The sequence below is a fragment of the Zootoca vivipara genome, chromosome 10 (genome assembly GCF_963506605.1).
Source record: "Zootoca vivipara chromosome 10, rZooViv1.1, whole genome shotgun sequence".
Classification (NCBI taxonomy): Eukaryota; Metazoa; Chordata; class Lepidosauria; order Squamata; family Lacertidae; genus Zootoca; species Zootoca vivipara.
The window spans coordinates 21,973,369-21,998,521 of NC_083285.1; the positions used below are offsets into that span (position 1 = coordinate 21,973,369).

Below are 25,153 nucleotides of genomic sequence, written 5' to 3' on the forward strand. Positions count from 1 at the left end.
ACATTCTCATCAGCTGGTAGACTGCTGCAAAGCCCATCTGTAACTTTGCACAGTTATTTTCAGAAACAAAAACAAACTGATTTAACATGTGATATAGTGATGTATATACATACCCACACCTGTAATTTGGTTAAGATTAACAAAATTTGAATTTATAATTATCAGTTTTCACTGTATAGTGCCAAGGCTCAATGTGATCGACAATGTGCTAATTATTTGTTTAAGCATCCTTCCTTTAAAAAAAAAAGTGTGTTTAATAAGGGCAAAAAGAAAGCTTTAAAATTTCTATTTTGTTTTGCCGATTGTCAGTCTTCCTGTGCTGTGAGCTGCAGAATGGGACACAACTATACTGTATCCCATAATCAGAGAGCTGCCTGTCCCTCCCGAAATATTGTCATTATCATAATGGCATTATGTACCATCCATAGTTCAATGGCCTACCCAAACTGATGTGAATTTTAACCCCAGATCATATATTTATAAGAGGAAGGCATTCATATCAGCAAAAGCTACCTGCATGAGGCAGTAATTTGATCATGAAGGAACTATAGCTCAGTGGTAAACCATCTGCTTTTGCACCCAGAAGATCCTAGCTCAGTCTCCAACATCTCCAAGTATGACCAGGGGACTGACTGCCCTGCCTAAAATCCCAAATAACCACTGCCAACCAAGTAGACAGTATTGGTTGCTGCTTAGCAAACAAAGTTTGCTATCTTCCTACAAGTTTGCACTCTTGCAAGTCCCCACTCTTTGTTTCATATCAAAGTTACAGAAAGATCATCGTAAATAACTGACTACTCCTCTCTCAATTAATTCAGATTAAGTGCATAATTTCCTTTGCCAACAGCATGGGGTTTATAGAACACAATCAAGTACTAGAGGGCCCACAAAGAGATATTGTGATAATGTCCTCCCGGGACTGTGGTTGTAAGGAGCTGCCCGGGATGTGAGTCACAGTGTAAGCTGACAGCCAGGAAATAGGCCGCAGTCCTCTCACAATTTTACAAAACATACGTTTGTAGAGCCAGATGTCAATACCAAGAAACTGAGTGCCCTTGCCAAGTTTTTGAAAGGGCAGTGCCAGAAGCTGATTCATTGGTCACAGCATGTCAAATCCTCTGTGCATGTCGGTAGAGGAGATTTGGAGAGACTAGAGAGGAACAGAAGGTGAAAAACTAAAGGTTGAATTAAAAGGTAGGAAGCAGGAGTACAAGAAAATCCCGAAGAGTAAAGTCTGGCAGGCAAGACTCAAGTTGGACATTCTAGAAGTAATATGACCATGTAACAATGGGATTTTATACTCAACCTTGCAGCGTTTCACTGGAGCCACCAGGGACTTTAATAACTCATTTCTGTTCTGCTCACTGACATATCTATCCCTTCCTGCCCACAGGACTAGTAGGAGTAAAATAAACTATAGCTCATAAACCAAATTTAATAGCCAGCGTGCTTCATAGTCAATCTTACTTCACATAATAATTCTGTAAGCTGAGGTCAGTGCTCCACAGCTTTGCCAAGATCGTGCCCAGTCTATGACTAGGCATGTACAGTGGTACCTCGGGTTACAGACGCTTCAGGTTACAGACGCTTCAAGTTACAGACTCTGCTAACCCAGAAATAGTACCTCGGGTTAAGAACTTTGCTTCAGGATGAGAACAGAAATCGTGCTCCGGTGGCGCAGCGGCAGCGGGAGGCCCCATGAGCTAAAGTGGTACCTCAGGTTAAGAACATTTTCAGGTTAAGAACGGTCCTCCAGAACGAATTAAGTTCTTAACCTTAGGTACCACTGTATTTTAATTAGAGTGGAGTGTGCAGCTCACATTAGCTCATATGTAAGCACATTACCTGGTGCTCAATGAAGGGTATCTGCAGTACATGAAATTTGCAAATAGGACAATCACTAATGGGAACTCGCTTTCTCTCTCTCAAATACATGATGGACATGATGGCTAGCACTGATGGAAACTGGAGTACAAAAACCTATCTAGAGACAGAGGTTCCCCCACCCTTCTCTAAAGCGTGTTGTATTGTCATATTACTTAAAAAAAAAGTGTGCTTGGTATAATTTGTTGAGATATGCATTTATCATGGCAAAGGTCTTAGAGACATCACTAAACTTGCTGGAGGAAGATACAGAACTGAGAGGAGCCTATGAATATGTGTAGTTTGAGATGTACCTTGGTGTGTATGGAGTTCAGCACTTGGCATGCAAAAATATTCACATATAACATGCCTTTTATATTGTGCTGGGAATTTTTGAACCTTGAGTATATTTTTTTCAAAATACATATATAAAGAAAATACATATATAAAGAAAACATGTGCACATACCCATATTAGAAAAATGGTTCAAAGAAACAAACATAAGCCAAAAAGGCAGAAGTTTATAATTACACAGATGTGATATTGTCTTCAGATTCTTTCTCTCCCAAGTTAACACTGCCTGTAATGGTAGATTCTTCGTGAGCTGCAGTGTTGTCCTGTATTGTTTTTGAACAACGTGGTATTTGACCACAAAAGTACATATAAATCCATGGATTAACACAGCTGTTAAGATTCCCTAGGAGCATAAGAATGGCTATTACTGGACCTGAAAGGAAAAGAATTTATAAGTCATTCAGGGAAGACAAACAAATATGTTGCAGGGGAAATGATCTCTCTCTCTCTCTCTCTCTCTCTCTCTCTCTCTCTCTCTCTCTCTCTCTCTCTCTCTCTCTCTTAGTGAAAAACTGATTTTTATACCCTGAACAGATGTTTATGCCCTGAACAGTAAACTCCCTCTCAATAAAAGAATGTTAATAAAAGATATACATAAGATTTTTTTGATCCCATTGATCTTCAACCAATTAACTTACTATAGATTTGTTTGGGAGTGGGTGAAGATTTTCCAAATGTTTTTAGAAACATTTTGCCACAATTTGAAAATTCGGTCTGTATTTCTCTAGAATCAGATTATTGTTCAATTCAACGTAAGTGTTTCTCATGCACTATAGACTATTTGTAAGATTAACAGGAAATGTCTCATTCAGTTTTGACTTGAGCAAATACTCCAGCTGATCTGCTCCAGTTGTTCAGAAATCATAATGGGCGTTACATTCAGCGGCCCAAATTCTGAACCAAAATTCTACTCATTTAAAAACAATTGATTTCCTGTCTTTGTTCTTTAAAATGGCAAAGAAATGCCATTTGATATATTTTCTTATTAAGCCGTTTAATATCATGCCCACATTTAAAACAAATATAAATTCATCCAGATATTTAAAATATAGCAATGTGATTATTATTGGCTATGTATTGAGCAAGGTTATTGGCCTTACCTTCAGTCCTAGCATCACTGGGGTGCCAGGCAGTCCACAGCTGTGCGATGAAAAAAGGTGACCAACAGAAAATATAAGCCACAACTATCACCACTGTCATCTTTATAGTCTTGATCATAGCCTTCGATGTACAACTTGCATTGCTTCCCTGGCATGGCTGCATTTGCTTCTGATTTGTTGCTTCCAATTCATTGCAGCTTTTCAAATGCATATGCATTTGGATTGCTCGGCAGATCCTCACATGACATAGGATGAGGATCGCTGCGGGGAGGAAGAAAATAGCTATGGAAATCCAAGTCACATACACCTTTGTGCCCCAGGGTTCAATGAAGTCAGCTTGGCAGTCAAAGATACCTGGGGATACCTCTCTCTTCCGAAAGATAAATACCTGGGGAACGCTGAAGACCAGAGAAATGAACCAGCTTGTGCAGATAGGAGCGTTCCAAAGAGCCGCCTTCTTTGGAAAAGAGGCCATGGGGTGGCACACCGCTTGGTATCTATCCATTGCCATAACCACGATCATATAGGTGGAGGCAAACATGCTCAACAGCTGGAGATAAATGATGGTTCTGCACAGAATGTCTGGCCCCATGAAAACATCTGTAATTTTCCAAAAGAGCTGCGGAAGGACTTGGAAGAATGCAACCATCAGGTCCGCAATGCTCAGGTGAAGCAGGAACACATACATCCTAGACAGCTTCATTCTTCTCCTCCATAACACCAGGATGAGGATGATGTTGCCCACCGACGCTGTCGCAAATATTATTCCCAGCACAGCGATTTCTACCAGAGCTAATTGTTCATTTCTCGATTGCCTTTCGGGAAGAGCTGGTGCATTTGTGGAGTTGAGAAAACCGGGAAAGAAAGAAATGCCAGGCTCATAGTCATCTTTGGAAAATGAGAAATTCTTCATAATGCAGAAGAGCTACTTTCAGAGAGGGTCACTTAGGTTGGCAGCCGTGGAAGGCAAGCTATTAAATATACCGCCAGTTGTTTATGTTTCAATGTGTCTTGGAACATATGGGTTCCCGCACCAGTGGACTTGAATTTAAAACTTTCTCTCTTGTCGTCCAATAAAAATATCTAAAAACTAAAAAAAAAAAAACAGCAACTTTACTCTTAACAAGGAGATCTTCATGTAACTTGAGAAATTGCGGTTGTCTTAGCCAGGAGGAAAATCAGAAACACACACATACACTGAAACTTGTTGGCTTATAGAAAGTAAACCACCTATTTGCATTGACATCCCAAAATAAAAGCAGCCAAATTCATGCTTATACATTTGCTTGTGGGATATTTGCCTAGTATCTACATGACAACTGTGTTCTTTAATGTACCGTAATTCTCATCCTCATGTAATGACAAAGCTTTCTTCATATGTACATGGAAAGGCTGTGCACTTTTTCATTAAAAAGGAATGAAAGACCCCAGAACAAAGAAGTAGGCTAAAAAACAATATATTCAACAAGGGGACCATATTTTCCCGTTAACTTTGTTCTCCCACCATAAAAAAGAGTGCATTCACTATAAAAGATGTCTCCAAAATAATCCTAGTGCTCCATTGGTCTTTCCTTGTACAAAATTAAATATCACTATTGGAATTACTTTGTTCATACAACATAAATCCTTGTCAAGGTAACCTAGAACTACACATCTCTTCTTGTATTTTTCACATTGAGCAAAAATACAATGGAGGATGCAGATTTAAAAAGTGCAGATAAGATATTCTTTGCCGTTTGAATGACTCCAGCTTGTGAAACTGCCAAGCAGATTTACAGCTCTCCAGCTTTCTTCTTTTCTTGGTAATGGACTACATAGTTTTATTGTAGGAAAAACTACTGTTGATTTTGGGAAGGGCATGGCTGCTTCATACATTTACATTTTTAACATGTAAATATTAGTTTGTAACTAATACGCAATGCATAAATGCAACAAAAATGCGATAGCATATACACAATTTTGTAGTGGTTCCTCATACCAATTCTTCCAGAATAGATTCCCAATGAGAGTATACTCGGAAGCAAACACAAGGCTGCCTTGCCAAGTATTGTACAAAGCAGCTCCACAACGGAGCTAAAATGCTACACCTATCGCTGTAGTCTCTACAGTATTATCAAACAGAGGTGTGTAATATTTTGGTCTACTTCCTGACAAATATTCCCTCAAATTCCCCCCTTTGCTCCCCGCCCTACTATCATAAATATCAAATGGTCCCAAGCAAACATTGTCCCTTGTTTCTTATTTCCACCAATTTAAGGCATGTTGTGTATCGGCAAACTAACTGGTCAAGTATTCTGTCTGTATTCATTTAAAAAAGGCTATAGTACTTACTTAGCTTTGCAGGTGTTGTTAAGTCTTGATAATCAGTGTCCATAAAGCAAAACGAATCCACGGTATCCTCAAAATGATCATTCCCCTGCCTGCTTAAAGCTGCATAGCAATAACTGAGAGACTGAGAAATATTTCTCCAGCTTTGATTCTGGGGGGAAAGGGGTGGGTGGGGGACGTCCTTGCATTTGTTATATTGCAAACTCTTATGCACTTCGGCTTCTCTTGGGTCAAAAATTCTTCCACAGTGAACACTTGAGGTTTTCAAGAGAAAATACTCCTAGTCACCAGATGCATGAAATTGCTGCAAGTTCATCAAATCCTTCCCTTTAACATAAACATAGCCTCATGTTTTCCGCTTCTCTTTTATAGTGTGCTATATATTAATGTTGTTTGGACTAGAAATGTAAACTGATGTTCCCGAAACAGCAAAAGCCTGGCTTCTACAATGGCAAAAGTGGCCACAAATGGCATGCCATACATTAGTGTTCAGGTTCCTTTACATTTACAGGAAGTAGTAGCTGTTCACAGTCCAATATATTTCCGAATGCATTTCCGGAACATATAGTTTCGCAGGTGATGCTTGCAGATCTTCTTCACGAAACAAATCAGAAAGCCACTTATAATTCAGCTATGCATTTCTTCCACTGCTAACCTGAAAGCACATCCAACACAAGTCTAATGCACATGACTGACCCCAAAGAATGCTGGGAAATGCAGTTTATTAAGGATGCTGGGAATTAGAGTGCTGTGAGAAGGAAACTATAGCTCCCAGGATTCTTTGGAGGTAGTCACATGCTTTAAGTGTGCATTGAGTGTGCTATAATTGTATGGCATGGATCTGTCCTAAGCCAAACCTCTTCCGATCCCCCTTAAATGCAGACTGCCAAGATCCTAAATCTATTTTAGATTTCATGCATAACCACGTGCCAAACCACATGCACCAGTTCTCATGTTACAGTTACTTATGAATGTGGACACATGTGAGCCACATCTAAGGATTTTGCATCCTCAAGGACCTTGAGTAACCAAGATCTTGCTCTCCAGGGTTTCTGCAGCAGGCAGTTTGCCAGTCCCTATTGACCAAGACGACATCTGCGTCCTTGGCTAAGGGCTCAAGCCGTTTCTGCCAGTTTGATAACTTCTTTGCTGAGATTATTCCAAAATCTGCGGGGGGGACGGGACAAGTGTGTGCACCTGCTTCTCCATCTCTCACCACAAAAATGCCAACACTCAGGAAACGGGCGGACATCTGTGAACCTGCACCATTCCTTTTCTTTCTTGTGTTTGAATAAAATAAAACACAACAAGGAAAGTGCATAGTTCTTTGGATCAGGTTTTACCTTTCAATGCAATTTGCCTTCCTGGCCTCTTTGTAAATGAATGGAAAGGCCAACCCGATCTCCAAAACTGAAATGCAGAAACAGTTGTGCACTACTATCATGTTTTCAAGGCAGATATCACATTGCAATCCTGTGGTACACGCTACAGCTTTATAGCACATTTGAAGCACATTCTTTTCCCTCAAAGAATTCTGGGCACTGGAGTTTGTAAAGAGTTGCTAGGGACTGTAGCTCTGTAAGGGGGTAGACTACAGTGCCCGGAATTCTTTGAGGGAAAGAATGTGCTTTGAATGTGCTTTAAAGGTATAGTGTATACAGTCATACCTCGGTTTAAGTATGCTTCAGTTTGAATACTTTCAGTTTAAGTACTCTGCAGACCCAGAAGTGTTTACTTCCAGTTCCGCCACGCGCACATGCGCAGAAGCGATCTGCGTGGTTCATGCATGCGCAGAAGAACTCTATCGGCACTTTGCACACGCGCGCTATCGCCACTCGGATTAAGTACTTTTCGGGGAGCGAATGGCACCCCGGAACCAATTAAGTACTTAATCCGAGGTACCACTGTAGACAGCTATTGGGTGTTTCCTTCTCCCTTTGGAAATGTGGGGGGGGGGGATGAAGTGGGAATTATGACTGCAGACGGAGGATCATGCGAAACATATAAAATATTAAATCATTAAGCTCACTTTGTGCTCATGAGATATATCACATTACAGTGAGTTTTCAGGTTCCCAACCCCCCCCCAAAAAAACTGGATATAAGGGTCAAGCCAGAGTTAATGTTTGACTCATAGAGTTGCGTCAAGAATGCACAAGCAAACTTCCATAACGATGTATCAGTTTTTAAAAGCTGATTTTCATTTTTCCTTCTCCCATTGAGAAATGTGTGCTGGGACTACGACCGCAGACCCTTCCAAATATGCAATGTTCAATGAAGTTATCCCATTTTTAAATGAGCCAAAATACATTTGGTCTATTAGACCAAAGACCTCACATAACTCGCCCCATAGAACATATGGGCTTCTGCCACCTTTTGCCCCATTATGGTGTTTTGCTTCAGAACCTCTGCCTCGGTTTTTGGCTCTGTTCCCAATACACTGTTTTTTAAGAGAACTAAGTGAAGCAGAGTCTGTACAGACTCCAGGAGCCTGGAAGAACTCTAGAAGGCCTCTTGCTTAGTTTGGATGGACATTCGATATCCCCTAACGGGGGAGAGGAACTATGTTTGCTAGAGGAAAAATAACAAAACCAAGGTCCTTAGAAGTATACAAATACATTAGAATAGTAGTAGTTGTTCATTTGTATTATAATAAAATAATGGGGTTATCGACCAGTTTAAAATATTTTGTCCCGTTGTCCAAAAATTGATGAGTTTAAAAAAAGTTTGCCTACCGCATTGAATTCAGACTTATTCCTAGGTAAATACATACTGCAGCATGAATATAGATAATATTTTTTAGGAAACTTAACCAGGCAATTTTTCTCAGTTAAGCACAAGGGAAAATATTTCTCTAATTTGGTTTTTTAACTGACTTTTTAAAAAAACTAAATGGTGAATTTAAAATTCCTTGCAGCTACATGGGGCACTTTGAAGTGGCAGTTCATTCTGGATTCTGTGCTATGCATACATGCAAGTTTGGAAAAGTTTCCACATGACATTGTCCTAATCTGAAAGTTTACCCATATTATTCCCCCCATTTAATCCAAATTTACAATTTCTGTGGAAAAGCCAATAAGTAGCAAAACAAAACATATAAATGGTAAATCTGGAATTAATTGGGGTAGGGGAGTAAGGTTGGCATTTTGGTTAGGTTGATGCCATGTGGATGCTGCAAAAATAATAAAATAATAAAAAATGAGCAGCACCAAGTACAGAAGAAGCTGTCACGTGGAGGCACCCACAATGAATAGCTTAGAATAGTTTCTCCCTTGTGTGCAGTGATTATCAACTACGAAATGTATCGCAAGACCTTTACTTGATAGTTTGGCTAAGTAGCCAGGATGTTTCAATAGGAAGAGCTGTTGACTACTTCGTCATTAGGATAAAAATAGGCTCTGCGATATCTGGGATTTTTCAGTGTGATTATGGTAACATAAACATAGTTCCTTCTAGGAACAGAATGATTGCTAGCAGATGTATATAGCCGTATAAACAAGATTACCAAAGGAATGTTTATAGTTTCAGCATGCAGGAATATGAAGGGAGAGTATCAGACAAGGGCGTACCCACCATGGGGCAAGTTAGGGCAGCTGCCCTACTCTAGAAGCAGGGCTGGTGGGCAGAGGCGGAGCACAGCCCGGCGGAGCGCGAGTTCGCCATTCCCGCCGCGCCGCACCCTCCCTCCAGCTCCCCGGCGCGCCCTCAGGCAAGGCCAAGCACGGCGGGGAACCAGAGAGCGCGTCGCGGCGGGCGGGAACGCTGAACTCGCGCTCCGCTGGGCTGGGCTCCGCCTCCGCCCACCAGCCCTGCTTCTAGGGAGGGGCACAGCCCAGCGGAACCAGAGAGCGCGGCGCGGCGGGCGGGAACGCTGAACTCGCGCTCCGCTGGGCTCCGCCTCCGCCCACCAGCCCTGCTTTTAGGGAGGGGCACAGCCCGGCGGAGCGTGAGTTCGCCGTTCCCGCCCACTTTGTGGCCCCTCCCCTTCCGTGCCTTGGCCCCTCCCCTTGCCCCCCCTAGTTTTGATCCTGGGTACGCCCATGGTATCAGAGATTCTGTATCACAACCCTCTAGATTTTTTTACTTATCAGCTGCACCTTCATTGATAAACTTGCAATGGTTTCATATTATATTGCACTTTTTTTTGGTTGTTGGTTGGATCCAACCTTAGCCATGCTTAGAGTTGATCCATTGAAATCAGTTTAACTTAATTTAGTAATGATGACTAACGTTCAGTTGTTGATTTCACTAAGTATACCCTAAGCATGACTAAGGCTGCAGTCCTAATCCCACTTAACTGGGACTGGGAGTAGACCCCATTGAATTCAATAGGACTTACTTCCAAGTAGACATGGCTAGGATTGTGCTGTAAGTCTGAATCCAGCCCAGTATTCTTCACATCCATTATTTCAGTGGATAATTTCTGATTCTTGCATCTCCTTCCTCTAAAATATGATGCCCTTGTAACAGCCAGTGTGGTGTACCGATTCAGTGTACCGAATGTTGGACTAGGACCTAGGAGACCAGGGTTCAAATCCCCACTCAGCCAGGAAGTTCACTGGGTGACTTTGTCAGCAACTGCGTCCCAGCCTAAATTACTTCACAGGGTTGTTGTGAGGATTAAATCAGGAGGGGAAGAACCATGCATGCCATCTTGAGCACCTCGGAGAAAAAGGTGTGTGTACAGTGAGCAGTGTGTGTGAAATTGAAACAGCACTGTGGAGTTTGGAAGAGACAAAAACAAAACCAGATGAGTTTCCTACCAGAGTTAGCTGTAACAGGTTTAGCTTTGGAGGGGCTGAGCACATTTGTTCTAGGGACCTCCTGCTTACTATAAGAATGCATGTTGTATGCCTGGGCTAGGGAGCCTATGGTCCTCCAAAATGTTGCTGGACTGCATTTCCCATCACCCCTGACCATTGGCGATATTGGCTGAGGCTGATGGGAACTGGAGTCTAGCAACCTCTAGAGCGGTGTTTCCCAAACTTGGATCTCCAACAGTTTTTGAGCTACAATTCCCACCATCCCTGGCCACTGTTCCTGCTAGCTAATGATGATGGGAGTTGTAGTCCAAAAACAGCTGGAGACCCAAGTTTGGAAACCCTGCTCTAGAGGAATACAGGTCCCTCAGCCTTGCACTTACTCCCTACTTGGATAATTAAAACAGATTATACCAAAGTACGGTGGTACCTCTAGTTACAAACTTAATTCGTTCCGGAGGTCCGTTCTTAACCTGAAACCATTCTTAACTTGAGGTACCACTTTGGCTAATGGGTGCACAATTCCTGGGGGAGGGCCGGTGCTAGGGTTTTTTGCGCCCTAGGCGAGATCACCTTCTGGCACCCCCCCCCCAAAATAAATAAATAAATAAATAAATAACTAAAATAAAAATAGAAAATAGAAAAAATTAAAATAGAAAATAGAAAAAAATAAAATAGGAAATAGAAAAAATTAAAATAGAAAATAGAAAAAATAAAAAGTAGAAAAAATAAAAATAAAATAAAAAACAGCTGAGAGGCGCGGGGAGGTGGCCCCAGGTTCGCGCTCCCGCACGCCTCCAGAGCTTCGCGCGGGGAGCGCAAGCCTGGGGCTGCCTCCACTGCGCCTGTCAGCTGAAGCCGCTCTCCAGAGAGCGGCCTGAAGCTGCTCAGCACCAGGGGGTGGCGGCCAGGCTGGCCAGCACCCCCTCCATTCTGGCGCCCTAGGCAGCTGCCTAGGTCGCCTGAATGGACGCGCCGGCCCTGTCCTGAGGTAAAGTTCTTAACCCGAGGTACTACATCCGGGTGAGCGGAGTCTGTAACCTGAAGTGTTTGTAACCCGAGGTGTTTGTAACCCAAGGTACCATCCTAATTCTCCGGTGTAAGCAAAACCCTTTAGTGCTGGTGTTGCCCCTGGGATTTCTCAGTACTCAAAACAGGGAGTGCCTAATAATACTTTTCCAAAGAAAAGAAATACATCCAATTACTATTGTTACCATTAGATTAAAAAATCAGATGTAACTGTGCTCAGATAACTTAATCAGACACACCTTCTATTTCCCTCCAGTTCACAAACTATAAATCAAGCAGGGGAACTTGAACCTTAATCTAACAAAGGAGGAAGAATAGTGGCGCAACAGGAGATCAGTACATGACTCTCTTTATCCCCTGGGAGATCCTATCTATAAGAGTAATCTTTTAACCTGTTTTCAACGGAACCTGCAGTGTCATTGTATATCGGGGGCCATAGGTTAACCTTGGATTCTTATTTATAGGGATGGATTTCACCGACTACAAAAGCATCACTTACTTGTGGGGAAGCACTGCCTGCACATGAATTTTGCCCCTGAGACTCCCAACTCACATCCAGCTGGATGACAGTAACTGAACTTTCCCCTCTATCAATCTGTTTGCTGAAAGAAAAGCCCAAGAAGGTCCTTCAAACTGCTTTTGAAAATGGAAAAAGCTGTGTGAATGTCACGTCTGCTTTTGATTGCTGAGTATTACCCACGCAGCTCGTTTTTATCTGTGATCTCTGCCACTGTTGTTTTCAATTGTGTTTTTAATGTTGTGTATTATACATTATTAGTTATTGTGCAAGGAAAGTGCAAACCATGGAAAACCATGGAATAATAATAATAATAATAATAATAATAATAATAATAATAATAATAAATGCCTACCTGCTGATAGCCTTGGTGATTCCAACAATGTGTTTCATTCAGTGATGGTTGGAGAAGATGACTTACCTAGATTCCTCTCCTGAAAAAGGGGCTTCGGATAGAAACAGAAGGGGGGGGGGAAAACCCAGAGAGCTGTGATTTTGGACTGTGATCTAAAAGGGGGGGGCTGGCTATACCCTAAAATATATGATATGGGAGCTGTGAACTTTGCGTGTTAGAATGGTTAAGCTCAGAACTCTTTTTCTAGAAAAAGAGGTGCCAGAACTCACAACGAACACCTCCCTTGTTCTCTTATAATAGCAATGGCACCCACTTGAGAGGTGCTGGAACTGAGTTCCAGTGAGTTCTGGCTGGGGGAAAACACCCTGATTAAGCTACGCCTCTACCTATGAGCAACCTGTGTCAATAAAGCAAACACTACAGAACATCAATAAGACTTCAGTTGACCTCCTACCAAAGGACACCAAACCAGGGTAAGCGCTGCATGGACCACCGGAACATTTAACCCACAGAGGGAGGATGTGCATAACAATGGCGCACACTTCCATAGACCAGAGTTTACTTCATCACATGCATGGAAGGTTATCCTATGTTGGCAGGTGTATATGTAAAGAAACGGGTGGAAGGGAAGAAAGAAATGTAAGCAGTTAAGTTAGAGTTGGGGGGGGGGAATACAGATCATGTCAATTACATTGCACTTTAAATGTATGTAAAAGGGGGTGTGTGTAAAGGAAATTGCACATCCAGACATTAGTAAGCTGATCAACACCTGCTGTGTTGAAAACTGGTTCGCCTGCTCTTGTTTGTGCATGTTTAAAGGCAATCCAGGGCTTGACCTAAATGTAAAAAGTGTGTTGGCTCACCTAGATCAGTCTCTGTATTTGTGACTTCTTCTTCTGTTGGGAAACAAAATCTCCTTTATCTCCTTGTAACTGGCTCTACAAGGTATTCTAAGCTGCATCTGTTTGCGCGTCTTGCCAAATTAGATGAATTGGCAGAGCGGTCCAAATCCTTGCCAAGGTGGGGCAGAGTGGCAGATCAGCTGCTGCATCTGAAGCTCTGCCAGATTACGCCAGCCAGGAAAGAAGGTAAGGGAGCTGTTTTGGGTTTTGTTTAAGTTTTTATTTATTTACTTATTTTAGTGTGCCGGCTCCAAGTTGGCATAGCTGAGGGGCCTGGGTTAGGTTTCTCTCTGGTGTATGGTGCGGTTGGCTGGCTCTGCTTACACATACCCCATAACCCCATTTCAGGCCCTACATTGGCTACTGTCTTTAAGGGCCGGTGTTATATGGTCTCGGCAGCTGCTCCCTGTCACCAGTCTAGCTGCTGCATTCTGGATCAGTTGTAGTTTCAGAGTCACTTTCAAAGGTAGCCCCACGTAGAGCGCATTGTCGTAACTAGTGCATGTAGCACTCTGGCAAGACAGTGCGCAGGCAGGCAGGGTCTCAGCCAGAGCTGGTAGACAGCTGCCTTTTAAATGTATGGTGTGAATGTGACCTAATGTACATCCCACCTTCCAATATAAAATTCATACCAAGGCAGCTTACAAAGAACATTCAACTACCTTTTAAAACTCAACCTTATAAAAGCCTTGCCCTGCTCTAAGGAGGAGACTGAGAGCCTCATTTGATGGTTGGAAATCAGCAGGGCTCTTGGCTGTGGCCATTGGTTCCAGACACGGGGACCCGAAAGCACAGGGCAGTTCGCCTTCCCACTAGGGATAAGCTCCTTATTTATCAGCCATTACCATGTCCCTCCCACCCACTCAAACAACCACCTGTCTCAAACTGGATTTATGGCAGATTGACCACGCTGTTCAGTGTTTGGGACCCAAATAAATGCAAGGCGTTCTTGCATCTTCTTCCACCCTCCTCCAAACTTTCCTGTCTATGCTGCCGCCTCAAGTAATTTCCTCTTTTCCTTTCTACCTGTTCAAAACATTGTTCCTTCCATTCCCCAAACCCTCTTCTTCTCTGCTAGTTATGCATAGATAGACCTATTCTAAGAATCCTCCCTGTGTCCGTCTCTTTCCATTCACAGGAACCTTTCCCATCTCCAGAGACAGAGAAGTCCAGAGGAGGGTGGAAGTAGAGTTGCCTCTTGTCAAATTTATGTGTACCGTGTTTCCCCTTTTTTAATACGTAGTCAGAAAGTAAGCCATGGCAGCATTTTTTAGCATTAGTGAAACATAAGACACCCCCCCGAAAATAAGGCATACCTCCATGCCGTGTAGAACGAGACCAGCCAGCCAGCGGGACCCAGCCAGCCAGAGGGGCCTGGAACCGGCTGCTGCTGCTGCAGCAGGGAGCGCCTGGAGCGCCCGCGCCAGCAGCCTGGCCTCTCTTTTTTTTTTTGCCTGCCCGAGGCAGCCTGCCGCCCCGCCACCGGAACCGGCGGCTGCAGAGCAGAGCGCTCCGCAGTGCCGGGCAGAGCGCAGCGGCTTGGCCTCTTTTTTTTTCTCTCTTGCCTGCCGCCCCGCCACCGAAACCGGCAGCTGCAGAGCGGAGCGCTCAGCAGCGCCGAGCGCTCGGAACGCCCTGCAGCGCCAGGCGGAGCACAGCGGCCTGGCCTCTTTAATTTTTTTTTTGCCGGCTGCCCCGCCACCGGAACCGGCGGCTGCAGAGCGGAGCGCTCCGCAGCGCCGAGCGCTCAGAACGCCCTGCAGCACCAGGCGGAGCGCAGCGGCTTGGCCTCTTTAATATATTTTTTTTGCCGGCCGCCCCGCCACCGGAACCGGCGGCTGCAGAGCGAAGCGCTCCGCAGCGCCGAGCGCTCGAAACGCCCTGCAGCGCCGGGCGGAGCGCAGCGGTCTGGCCTCTTTTTTTTCCTTTTTTGCCTGCCGCCCCGCCACCGGAAACGGCAGCTGCACAGCAGAGCGCTCCGCAGCGGCGATCGCTCGGAGCACCCTGCAGCGCTGGAGGGAGCGGAGCGGCCTGGCCTCTTCTTCTTCCTTTTTTTTGCCTGCCACCTTGCCACCGGAACCGGCAGCTGCAGAGCGGAGCGCCCAGCAGCACCAGGCGGAGCACTGAGCCAGCAGCCTGCTGCCTTGGTGCTTGGAACCGGCTGCTGCAGCAGCACCGCACAAAGCGCCCAGCAGCACCCCGAGCCAGCTGCCTGGCCCCTCCGAGGAGGCCTTAAGGTACAAGACATCCCCTGAAAATAAGACACCGTGGGTTTTTTAGAGTAAAAAAAAGAATAAGACGGTGTCTTAAAAAGGGGGAAACACGGTATGTCATAAACTACGCCCTACAGTGTCTCTGCTTAGCTGCCAAACTAAGCAGACATTTGCAATGAATAGTGTGCTTATGACAATGGCAAAGTCATGGAGAATGAGAGAGAATGGATTTATATAAACAAAAGGACAAGAAAGTTTATTGCTGCTGGCTAGTATGCTTCATTTGTAAGTTTGGGATATTTATCAGTGTACATAATTACACAGAAAACAAGTTTCTTTTCCATTTCTGGCTGCCACCTAGTGTTTGAATGTAGAAGAGTTTTGTAGTAAAGTATTGTTTTCAGGCTCCTCCAGAAACCTGGTAATTCACCATTCATCCTGGTTTGTTTGCAGGTAGATTAGATGATGCTGACTATTTAATGAGCACTGCTTCTGATTTGTTTGTGGGGAGGCTATATTATGTTGTATCAAACCAAGTGTCATCTCACACTTTCCAGTATGTTTTCCTGTTGCTTTCCTTAACACAAAAAGTCGAAGCAACTATAATTGGGCCATCTGAATTTGTGGTTATGTGAATGAATCCCACCTGAAAACAGCAAAAGTCTGGAAGCACCCTGTAAACAGCGGTTATTGAGCATTGATTCCGATTTACTTATGGGACAGTTATACAACAACGAACATTTATCCCGCATTCATCCTAATTTGCATGCAGATTGTTTACACGTCTCTCTGCTCTTCCAAACCATCTCCATTTTCAGATAGGATTTACTCACGCACTGGCAAATTCAAGTTGCTCATTGTCATATAACTGCCCAATAAACAAATCAGAATGACTTACTCAATAAAGAACCAAGATATTCTAAGCACCATGTGTAAATTCAAGCAAATCAGGATGCATGCTGAATAGATAAGTTGCCTGGAGGAGCCCTCTGCCAATTCCCTAACATCACAAAATTTCCTTTTTTTAAAAAGTGGATTATTTGTGCCAGGGCAATACAGTGCTTTAATCCATTTGAATCGCTTGGGTTACTGTGTAATGTACTTTACAATGTTCCTGACATATATTTCAGTTTTCTGGGTTTATTTTTCATCTGGCCTTCAGATATGAAAGGCAGAGTGATTTAACACCTGTATAGATTTGTCATCCATGCAATGAAAAGAAAAGTATGCCATTTGCAATACACTTTGCATAAAATCGTTGCATAGAATTTGCATTTAATTTTAATGATTTTAAGAATGTCAGGCAAAATGTTCAGGCCTTGCACATGTTCACTTCATCAATTCATGCCTCAGCTCTCATGCTATTTGTTGTTGCTGCTGCTTTTGCATGTTGTAGTCTCCATCATTCTGGGGCAACAGGTTGACAAAGGCTGCTGTAGAGTCTCAGGAGTTGAAGGAGCCCAGGAAAGGAGAGGCCACTAATAATGGAGAGCTTTTTTTCTTTGAAGTTTGACCACAGCCACTGTTCTCTTCTGTCTCCTCAACACCTAAGTGTAAATGTAAGTTAAACCCAACAATTTTGGAGTAAAATCCTAAAAAAAGCTCAACAACTTTGGTTGACCCTCACACATGTTCACTTCATCAAATTTGGCCCTCTTTGAAAGAAGTTTGGACCCTACTGCCCTAGTTACTTAGAGATTACCGTGTTTCTCATATTATAAGACATGTCTTATATTTATTTTTTCCTCAAAAAAACACACTATGGCTTATTTTCAAGGGATGTCTTATTTTCTTCCTCCTCCTCCTGCTGCGGCCGGCATTGCTGCTGTGCCTATCACTATGTCTTATTTTCGGGGTATGGCTTATATTCCTTGAATGCTTAAAAATTCTTCTATGGCTTATTTTATGGGTATGTCTTAAAATATGAGAAACAGGGTACTGCATATATTATTGAACAACAGCACTTGTCTCATCCCTGCAGGTTGCTCCCCAAATTGCAGTACGGACTAAATTGCTGAGATGTCATAAACCGGTGCAGTATTTTAGCCACGCAGCCATGCCAGTACACTTATAATTTATAATAGGAAAGGCTGGTTTTTTTGTGTGTGTGTTTACTTAAAAGGGGGGAGGGGGACTTCTCCACTTAAGAGCAACTCATCTGTTTGCTGCGACCTTTTTTGTTTGTTTCTCGATGGACTCACAGCGAAGTCCAACCCCAGATACGTTACAATCTTTAGGTTTTATTTTATTTTATGGCTTTATATCTGTTGGAAAGCCGCCCAAAGTGGGCGGAGTATAATTAAAACAGCAATAATATTTCTTCTTCTTCTTCTTCTTCTTTCTGCGCGTGCGTTAAACACGGCATCTCCATTACCAACCCGGAAGCTTCCTGCCCTAGAGAATGAGACGCGCCCTTTAAAGATTTGTTATCCCTTTTGCAATTTTTAGGAGACCGGCGGCTATCGAGTTTGTTTGTCGTCGTTAAACGGCGCGCGGCTAAACGTTCCAGCTCGCACGCATGCGTACTAGGTAAATATGGGGGTACCGGTAGGCGCACGACCCCTGAGAGAGAGAGAGAGAGAGAGGGGGGGGCGGGGAGGGGGGGGAGGGGGCTTTATAAATAAATAAATAAATCTCGCCGCCGGCGCGTCCCTAGTGCGCGTGCGCGGCAGGCCGCGCATGCTCATCGGCTGGGAAGGAAATGGCCGGTTGGACTGTTTTTCCGGGTTTCGCGTTGGGCGTCCTGCCGGGCGGCCTAGAGGGTAGACCGTCGACCTTCGGGGAGCCCTGCTTGGGGTGAGTGGCAGCCAGCAGTTCCCTTGGCCTTCCGTCCCCTCGTGCTGCTGCCTTGCCCGCCTTTCCTGACGCGTGTCAGGAACGCGCTTGTTTACCTGGGTCTGTGAGTCGCCCTCTTGCCCCTCTAAGGTGTTTTGTTTTCCTTGGTTACGGTGTGTGTGTGTGTGAGAGAGAGAGAGGGGGGGGAGAGAGAGAGATTGTGTGTGTTTATGTGTGCCTTTCGTGTACGTTGCGTAGCTTCGGCTTGTCCCTGGCTTAAAAGGCCTTCAGTAGTACCATTATGTTTTTATAGGTTATGTTTTTATATGTGTTTTGACAGCCTCCCGAAGTGGACGGGGGCATAAATGATATTTTTTTTATTGTTATTGTTATTGTTATTACTATTACCAGTGAGCAGGTTAAGAGTTTGTCCCAGGGGCGTGTGAGTCAGCTGCTGCTGCTATTATTATTATTATTATTATTATTATTTATTGAATTTATAAACCACCCTCTGCCCAGAGGTCTCAGGGTGGTTCACAGAACAAAATCAAAATATAAAACCTCAAAATACATAAAATAAAAACCACAAACAACAAATGAGTGATAATACACAGCCTCTCCTGTGTGTTTGGGGAATGTGAGGTTCTGCTTAAGGCTGAGACTTCAAACATCCACTGTTTCCCTAAATGTTGCCCACCTGGTATTATGGGGCCCTGGGGCCTTTCATTCTTTCTCTCTCTCTTAGCTTTGGCTCCTAATATAAAGGAAGGAACACAATAGTATATGTGATGCATTCCCTCTATATCTCCCTCTCTCCCCTTCATTTGAAAACCCTTATAGACTCATAGAATTGGAAGGGACCATGAGGGTTATCAAGTCCAACCCCCTGAAATGCAAAATTTGGGGCTCGAACCCACGACCTTGAAATTAAACGTATCCTGGTCAGTAGACTGAGTTGCAAAGTAGCTTCTAATATTTCTGTTTGTTTGTGTGCATATAATTAAGACTTTTTCCACAAGAATGTTTGCTTTTGGAATATTTTCTGACTGTTCAAGGTTTTGAGCTGTTCTCAATCTTTAAAAAAATGGGTGTGTGTGGTTATTTCACTAGCTTTCTGGCCTTCCCCTGGGCTAAAGATGTATTAAGGGAGAAGCCCACTATATTGTGTATGTGACTAGAGTACGGCTTTGGTGTGGTCAGTCTTGTGTCCTGAAAACACACGTAATGCTTGGCAATTTGCTTAAGTGTATTTGTGAGCTTATATCCAGCTTATCCTCTAAGCATGTCTCACTGAAACCCAAAGCTATTAGGCTCTGAATGTTTTCCTCCTGGTTTTAAGTGTATTCCTGTATGCAAGTGCTCATCTTGTCAGTTATAAATAGTGCCTTGTAATGTGTGATCTTGGCTGTACAAGAAAGATACTAGGAACAGATCATGCAAGTGTCATGTGCCCTGTTGTCAGCTAGCTATTCTCTGTTGCTCAACTTGTTCATTGGTTAAAATAAAATGATTGTATACAGATTTTCTTTCCTTAAAATGCAAGGGCAGCCCAAAATATGAAATGCACCAAGTGGCATTGGGGCACGCACAGGCTGATTTGATGCAGTACTTCAGTGGAGAGCTATTCTAGGAAGTTTCCCTGAAACATTTCCCCCAGAGGCATTGTTGATTGCAATGAGAAATTCGATAGATTATTCATGGCAAAGTGCAATGAAGACGTAATGGTTGGTGCCAAAGTTCAGTGAAAACTTAATGTGGTGAAAGAGTTGTCTTAGAGTAGAATTGTTGGATTATGCGATGCAACTGGCAGTGGGTGGTTGTTGTTTTTCAGTTGTAGAAGTGCTTCCATTTACACAGGGCAGAATGTCTAATTCTCACTGATACTTCATCTCGTGTAACCCAAAAAAGCTTCTCCTAAAGGTTGGAAGGTTCTGTGGTATGGCATGTTGTTGTTGTTGTTGTTTAGTCGTCTTGGACCCCATGAACCAGAGCATGCCTTGGAAACTCTCACTTTCTTCTCAAAGCTTCTTCTTTTTTATGTTCATGGAGCTTTCTTGGCAAAATACTGGAGTGGTTTGCCAGTTCCTTCTCCAGGTGGATCACATTTAGTCTAAACTCTCGGCTATGACCTGTCCATTTTGGGTGGCCCTGCACGGCATAGCTCATAGCTTCTTGGAGTTATTCAAGCCCCTTTACCATGATAAGGTGGTGGTATGGCATAGAGACCTGCATTTGGTAGGGGTGGAAATGAGGTGCTTTGCTTTACACTAACAGAAGCACTTTCACTAATACAAACCACCATGGGAAGCAATCTTATTTCAAGTATGGTTAGCTAACTCTGTGCCTAATTACACTCTTGCCTTGTTCTTATAGGAATGAATACAATGGTGCCTTTTATCTCATATTCTATCCTTTGATGGAGTCAGCCTACTCTCCATTGTTTTATTCCAGGCATATCCAAACTTGGCCCTCCAGATGTTTTGGGACTACAACTCCCATTATCCCTGACCACTGGTCTTGTTAGGTAGGGATGATGGGAGTTATAGTCCCAAAACACCTGGAGGGCCAAGTTTGGGGGTACCTGTTTTATTCTGTTGCTTAATATGTAGCTGTTCTTGGGGATGCACTGATACCTTGCTTCAATGCATGACACTGTATTTGAGTATTGGTAATCCCTATAGATAATTTCGGGACGCAGGTGCTGATCAGAAGGTTGGTGGTTCGAATCCCTGCGACGGGGTGAGCTCCCGTTGCTCGGTCCCAGCTCCTGCCAACCTAGCAGTTCGAAAGCACATCAAAGTGCAAGTAGATAAATAGGGACCGCTGCAGCAGGAAGGTAAACAGCGTTTCCTTGTGCTGCTCTGGTTCGCCAGAAGCGCCTTTGTCATGCTGGCCACATGACCTGGAAGCTGTACGCCGGCTCCCTCGGCCAATAATGCGAGATGAGCGCGCAACCCCAGAGTCGGTCACGACTGGACCTAATGGTCAGGGGTCCCTTTACCTTTACCTATAGATAATTTCAGGTTACTTTTGCTTAACTCCTTAAAGAAATGGCTTCCCAGGGTGATACAATTCTAAATTTGATGAGCTGCCTCTTAGGCTAAGATCAAGTATACTCACTACTGGAAACTCTTATTTCTTTGTTGCACATATTTTGCTCAATAGACTAACACTCTTTATTTTTCATTTCAGGTAACATCCTGAAGAGTGATGTTTCCTTTTAAAAAAAGATTTCTGGACAAAACAAATTTATGGATGACTTCAGTATTTATAAGTAATGTCAATTTGGTTGTCTTTAGATGCCTATCTGTGCTTAGTAGCTAGTTCAAAAAGCCTTTGTAAACAAAAGACCGGACAACTGTATTACTTGTACAGACCTAAACTTTTTTGGAGTATAACCCAAGCTATTCCTTTTAGAGCTTTTCACACAAGCAAACCATATTATAAATGGGGAGGAGGCAAAGCACTATGGTATAACAAGCACCTCTGTTATCATGACTCCTTGCATTACAGAGCTTCTAAACTTAGTACTTCTAAGGAATTGAAAGAAACAAGCAGTCGCATGTCACGATTTAAGAACACTTTAGAATCTGTCTCAAAAGCTGTGTCTGGAACTCACAGTGAACTGATTTCACGGATAGCTCGGCTTAAGCCACATTCTGGTATACTGAACAGATCGGCTGAAAATAATGGCCAAGAAAATAGTTTTCATACGAACCCAGAAAATATCAGACAAGCTGCAAACAATAGAAGTCAGAAAGACTGCAATGATAGCATAGACGGTAAGAAGCTTGTGCCTGCAAGTGAAGATTTGGATCCCAGTAGTACTAATCGTGGTTCATGGAAAGATCTTGCAGATTTCAAAAATAGCCTTTTTCATGTTAGCTATTTTGCTACAAACTTTGGAGAAACATACAACTTTCTAGCGAATCACATCAATTGGTACTTCAGCACTGGTGGTATGGCTCAAGAGAAAAAGGGGAATGGTTCCCCTCCTAAATCACAGACTCGGGAGGGAAAGACACTTGATACACCAGAAGATGACATATTAAGTAATGAAAACAGAATGAATGCAGTATCTGCCTTAATACCTGCAGCACAGTCTCCAGACTCAGCAAAGGCCAGTGCCACTGCTCCAGCTTCCAGCAAAAAGGGTATTGTAAGTTTTCTTTCTTACCCAAGTAACAGTGTACAGGCCTTTGTGGATAGTTACATTGGAGGACTCGTCCCAAAGTTACGATCTGATACAAAAACCGCCTTGCCAGAAAAGAGCAAAGTACAAAAAAGTGAGGATATGTTGAAAGATGACGAGGAGGCTAAACGTGCGGAAGAGAAAGAGAGGAGGCTGTCCCTTCAAAGGGAAAAGGTAAATCTCCTTAATCATCATTTCATAAGCTATTTTGTTATGTATCAGATAAAATATAGTTGTAGACAATAGAAGAAAATTGGGGGGGGGGGCAACAACCCCAACCCCCTGTGTCATTGATTTAACAGAGCAGAGTATAGAATATTTTTAAAAGTTTGTGCAACTTACGAATCAGCTTTGTGAAAATACTTACAGTACATGGTTAAAGTATATGTAGAGATTTTTTTATTTATTTTGTACAATCTTACCATAAAAGAACTAAGTAATTGGATGAATTGGCTTTCTCTTTAACGAGTGCTAGTTTGCAACAAAATGTCTACAAAAATGACTGCCTATGTAAAAGTAACAAAAATCAGGTACAGAACATCAACAGCCTTGAGTATTTAACTTCTGCTCATAGAGAAAAGGAGGGAACAAACTGCCTGCCTGTCATTTTTAAAAATGTGCTTGATAAAGTGGGTTCTGGCCCACAAAAGCTTGTGTTGCTAGATCCCTTAGACCAGTGGTTTTCAGCAGGTGTGTTGGGACCCACTGCTGGGTCACAGCAGCAGCAGCACTGCCAACATACAAATATATGATTAAAGGTTAAGAAATGGGTTCCTCAAATGCACATTTGGGTTGAAGGTGGGTCCTGAGTTTGAATTGGTTGAAGACATCTGGCTTAGATATCCGATGGATTTTTTAAAATTAATAAAACATTCTCTTCTTAGATTATTGCAAGGGTGAGTATAGATAACAGAACCCGGGCTTTAGTGCAAGCATTACGGAGATCATCTAACAGAAGAGTCTGTATCAACAGGGTTGAAGAACTGACATACCATCTCTTGGAATTTCCAGAAAGCAGAGGAGTTGCTGTTAAGGTACAAATCAATTCTATCATCTCACCATGAATTGAGAATGAAATCACATCCTCATTTTGGAAATAATAATTGTGAGCTATGTATTTTACAACAACTAAGTGCATATTCCACTTGATATCAGGCTATAAGAATCAGTGGCTTCTTATATCCTGCCAAGATGTTGTTGCTCACCAGCTCTCATCAGGCCCAGCCAGCATAGCCCCTTTCAGGAACAATTGGCATTGAACAGGTTAGCCATCGCTGCACTAAAGTTACACCAATAAATTTCTCTGGTATAGGGATGGTAATGTTATATAATATTAAAAGATCACAAGGTTGCAATACACAAAAGATTCAAAAGTTTTCTGGAGATAATCACAGTCATTTCTGACTTATAGTAGAATCTGGAGTTGAGGATATCTAGTTACACATTTTGAGTATTTTGACTTTCATTATTGCCCTGCAGCTTGAAAAATAACACTAACTACATTTTTCAATAAGTGGAAGGTTCTAATAACATGATCCTGTGAGACCTACTAATTTATTCCTGAGAATTGTGCTTAGGATTTCAGGCCAAGTATAGTATGTGTAAGAAAAGTGTGAAGAAAACATCAATGCTTTCTTTTAAATTTAAAAATATTTACTTTCGTAAATTTCATTTTTGTTTTATATCTGGTGCTCTGGAGGAGGAGCACCAGATAGATTGACACTTTTGTGCTGTATTTAAAATCTTTATTTTTGTTTTCAGGAAAAAAGCATTCCATGCTTGTTGCGACTAAGGCAGTCAAATGATGAAGCTCTTCAGGCTGCTGTCAGGGAAGCATTGGCTGTAATTGGCTATACAGACCCTGTAAAAGGCTGGGGCATTCGAGTTCTCACTATTGATGGTGGGGGAACAAGGTAGGGCTGTTAAAGTGTTACATCTATGTCCGTGGTGGACTTCTAATCTGGTGAACTGCGTTCGCGTCCCCGCTCCTCCACATGCAGCTGCTGGGTGACCTTGGGCTAGTCACAATTCTCTGAAGTCTCTCAGCCTCACTCACCTCACAGTGTTTGTTGTGGGGGACGAAGGGAAAGGAGATTGTTAGCCGCTTTGAGACTCCGTAAGGGGAGTGATAAAGTGGGATATCAAATCCAAACTCCTCCTCCTTCAGGGAGTGAATTATTTTAAAAGTTTTAATTAATTTGCCAGCAGAGGTAGTCCTCTGCCCATTTGAGCCGAGAGAGAAGAATGATGTAGCACTCTTGGAGATTAAAAATACAATTTTGCATGCTTTGTTGTGTCACTGGATTTGTAAATTTACATTTATGCCACTGGACTATAATAGTTTGCCTCTGTTTGAAGAGCATTAGAGATTCTCATAGTGAAGCCAGTCTCTTGAGGGTTGATTTACATACAGCACCATTGTGTGCCAATTCATGAACATGAGCTGTGTTTACATGCTCACTCCTCATGTTCTCTTCCCCTTTCTGTTCAAGAGTTTGCTATTACATCTGAATGAGCAAATAATAGTTTGCACAAATATATTATCTGAATAGCTTTATGCTAGATTGCAATCTATAGTTCGAGGATTCAGTCATAGTGACAAAATAGACTTCCTGCAAAAGTGAAAGGAACTAAAGTTGAAATGGAGGAGGAAACACAGGCCATACATGCAATGTTAAACAATGAATCAGTGTAAAGGATGGACCAGCCTTAACACATTTTTCAGAATTTATCCATAACCATGATAAATGGAAAGTTTTCTCCATT

At 42.8% G+C, this 25,153-nt stretch overlaps 2 protein-coding genes across 6 annotated transcripts in view; one reads left to right on the plus strand and one right to left on the minus strand.

Annotated features, from left to right (window-relative positions):
* Nucleotides 1-246: 246 nt before the first annotated feature.
* LOC118091499 (isotocin receptor-like) lies at nt 247-4,336 on the minus strand. The gene is made up of 2 exons (XM_035128559.2): nt 3,318-4,336; nt 247-2,590 (listed from the first exon to the last, which is right to left on the minus strand). The coding sequence occupies exons 1-2, from the start codon at nt 4,228-4,230 to the stop codon at nt 2,391-2,393; spliced, it is 1,113 nt and encodes a 370-aa protein (XP_034984450.2). The 5' UTR covers nt 4,231-4,336; the 3' UTR covers nt 247-2,390.
* A 9,037-nt stretch (nt 4,337-13,373) lies between these two features.
* Nucleotides 13,374-25,153, plus strand: part of PNPLA8 (patatin like phospholipase domain containing 8) — a 35,522-nt gene continuing 23,742 nt past the window's right edge. Inside the window, exons 1-4 of one of the 5 annotated variants that reach the window (XM_035127605.2) lie at nt 13,374-13,393; nt 21,388-22,561; nt 23,272-23,421; nt 24,149-24,300. In XM_035127605.2, coding sequence (XP_034983496.1) covers nt 21,473-22,561; nt 23,272-23,421; nt 24,149-24,300 — 1,391 coding nt within the window. In that variant the 5' untranslated portion in view covers nt 13,374-13,393; nt 21,388-21,472. Of the gene's footprint in view, nt 13,394-17,784; nt 17,950-18,052; nt 18,320-21,387; nt 22,562-23,271; nt 23,422-24,148; nt 24,301-25,153 lie in introns of those variants that run through there. The other 4 variants (XM_035127602.2, XM_060279599.1, XM_035127601.2 and 1 more) reach the window with 4 other exon arrangements.

Excerpts from the sequence above, each read along its gene's own strand:
- LOC118091499 (XM_035128559.2), bottom strand. The coding sequence starts at position 4,230 with ATGAAGAATTTCTCATTTTCCAAAGATGACTATGAGCCTGGCATTTCT. Across the intron at positions 2,591-3,317 it reads CAGTGATGCTAGGACTGAAG|GTCCAGTAATAGCCATTCTT; the intron begins GTAAGGCCAATA and ends TTTTCCTTTCAG.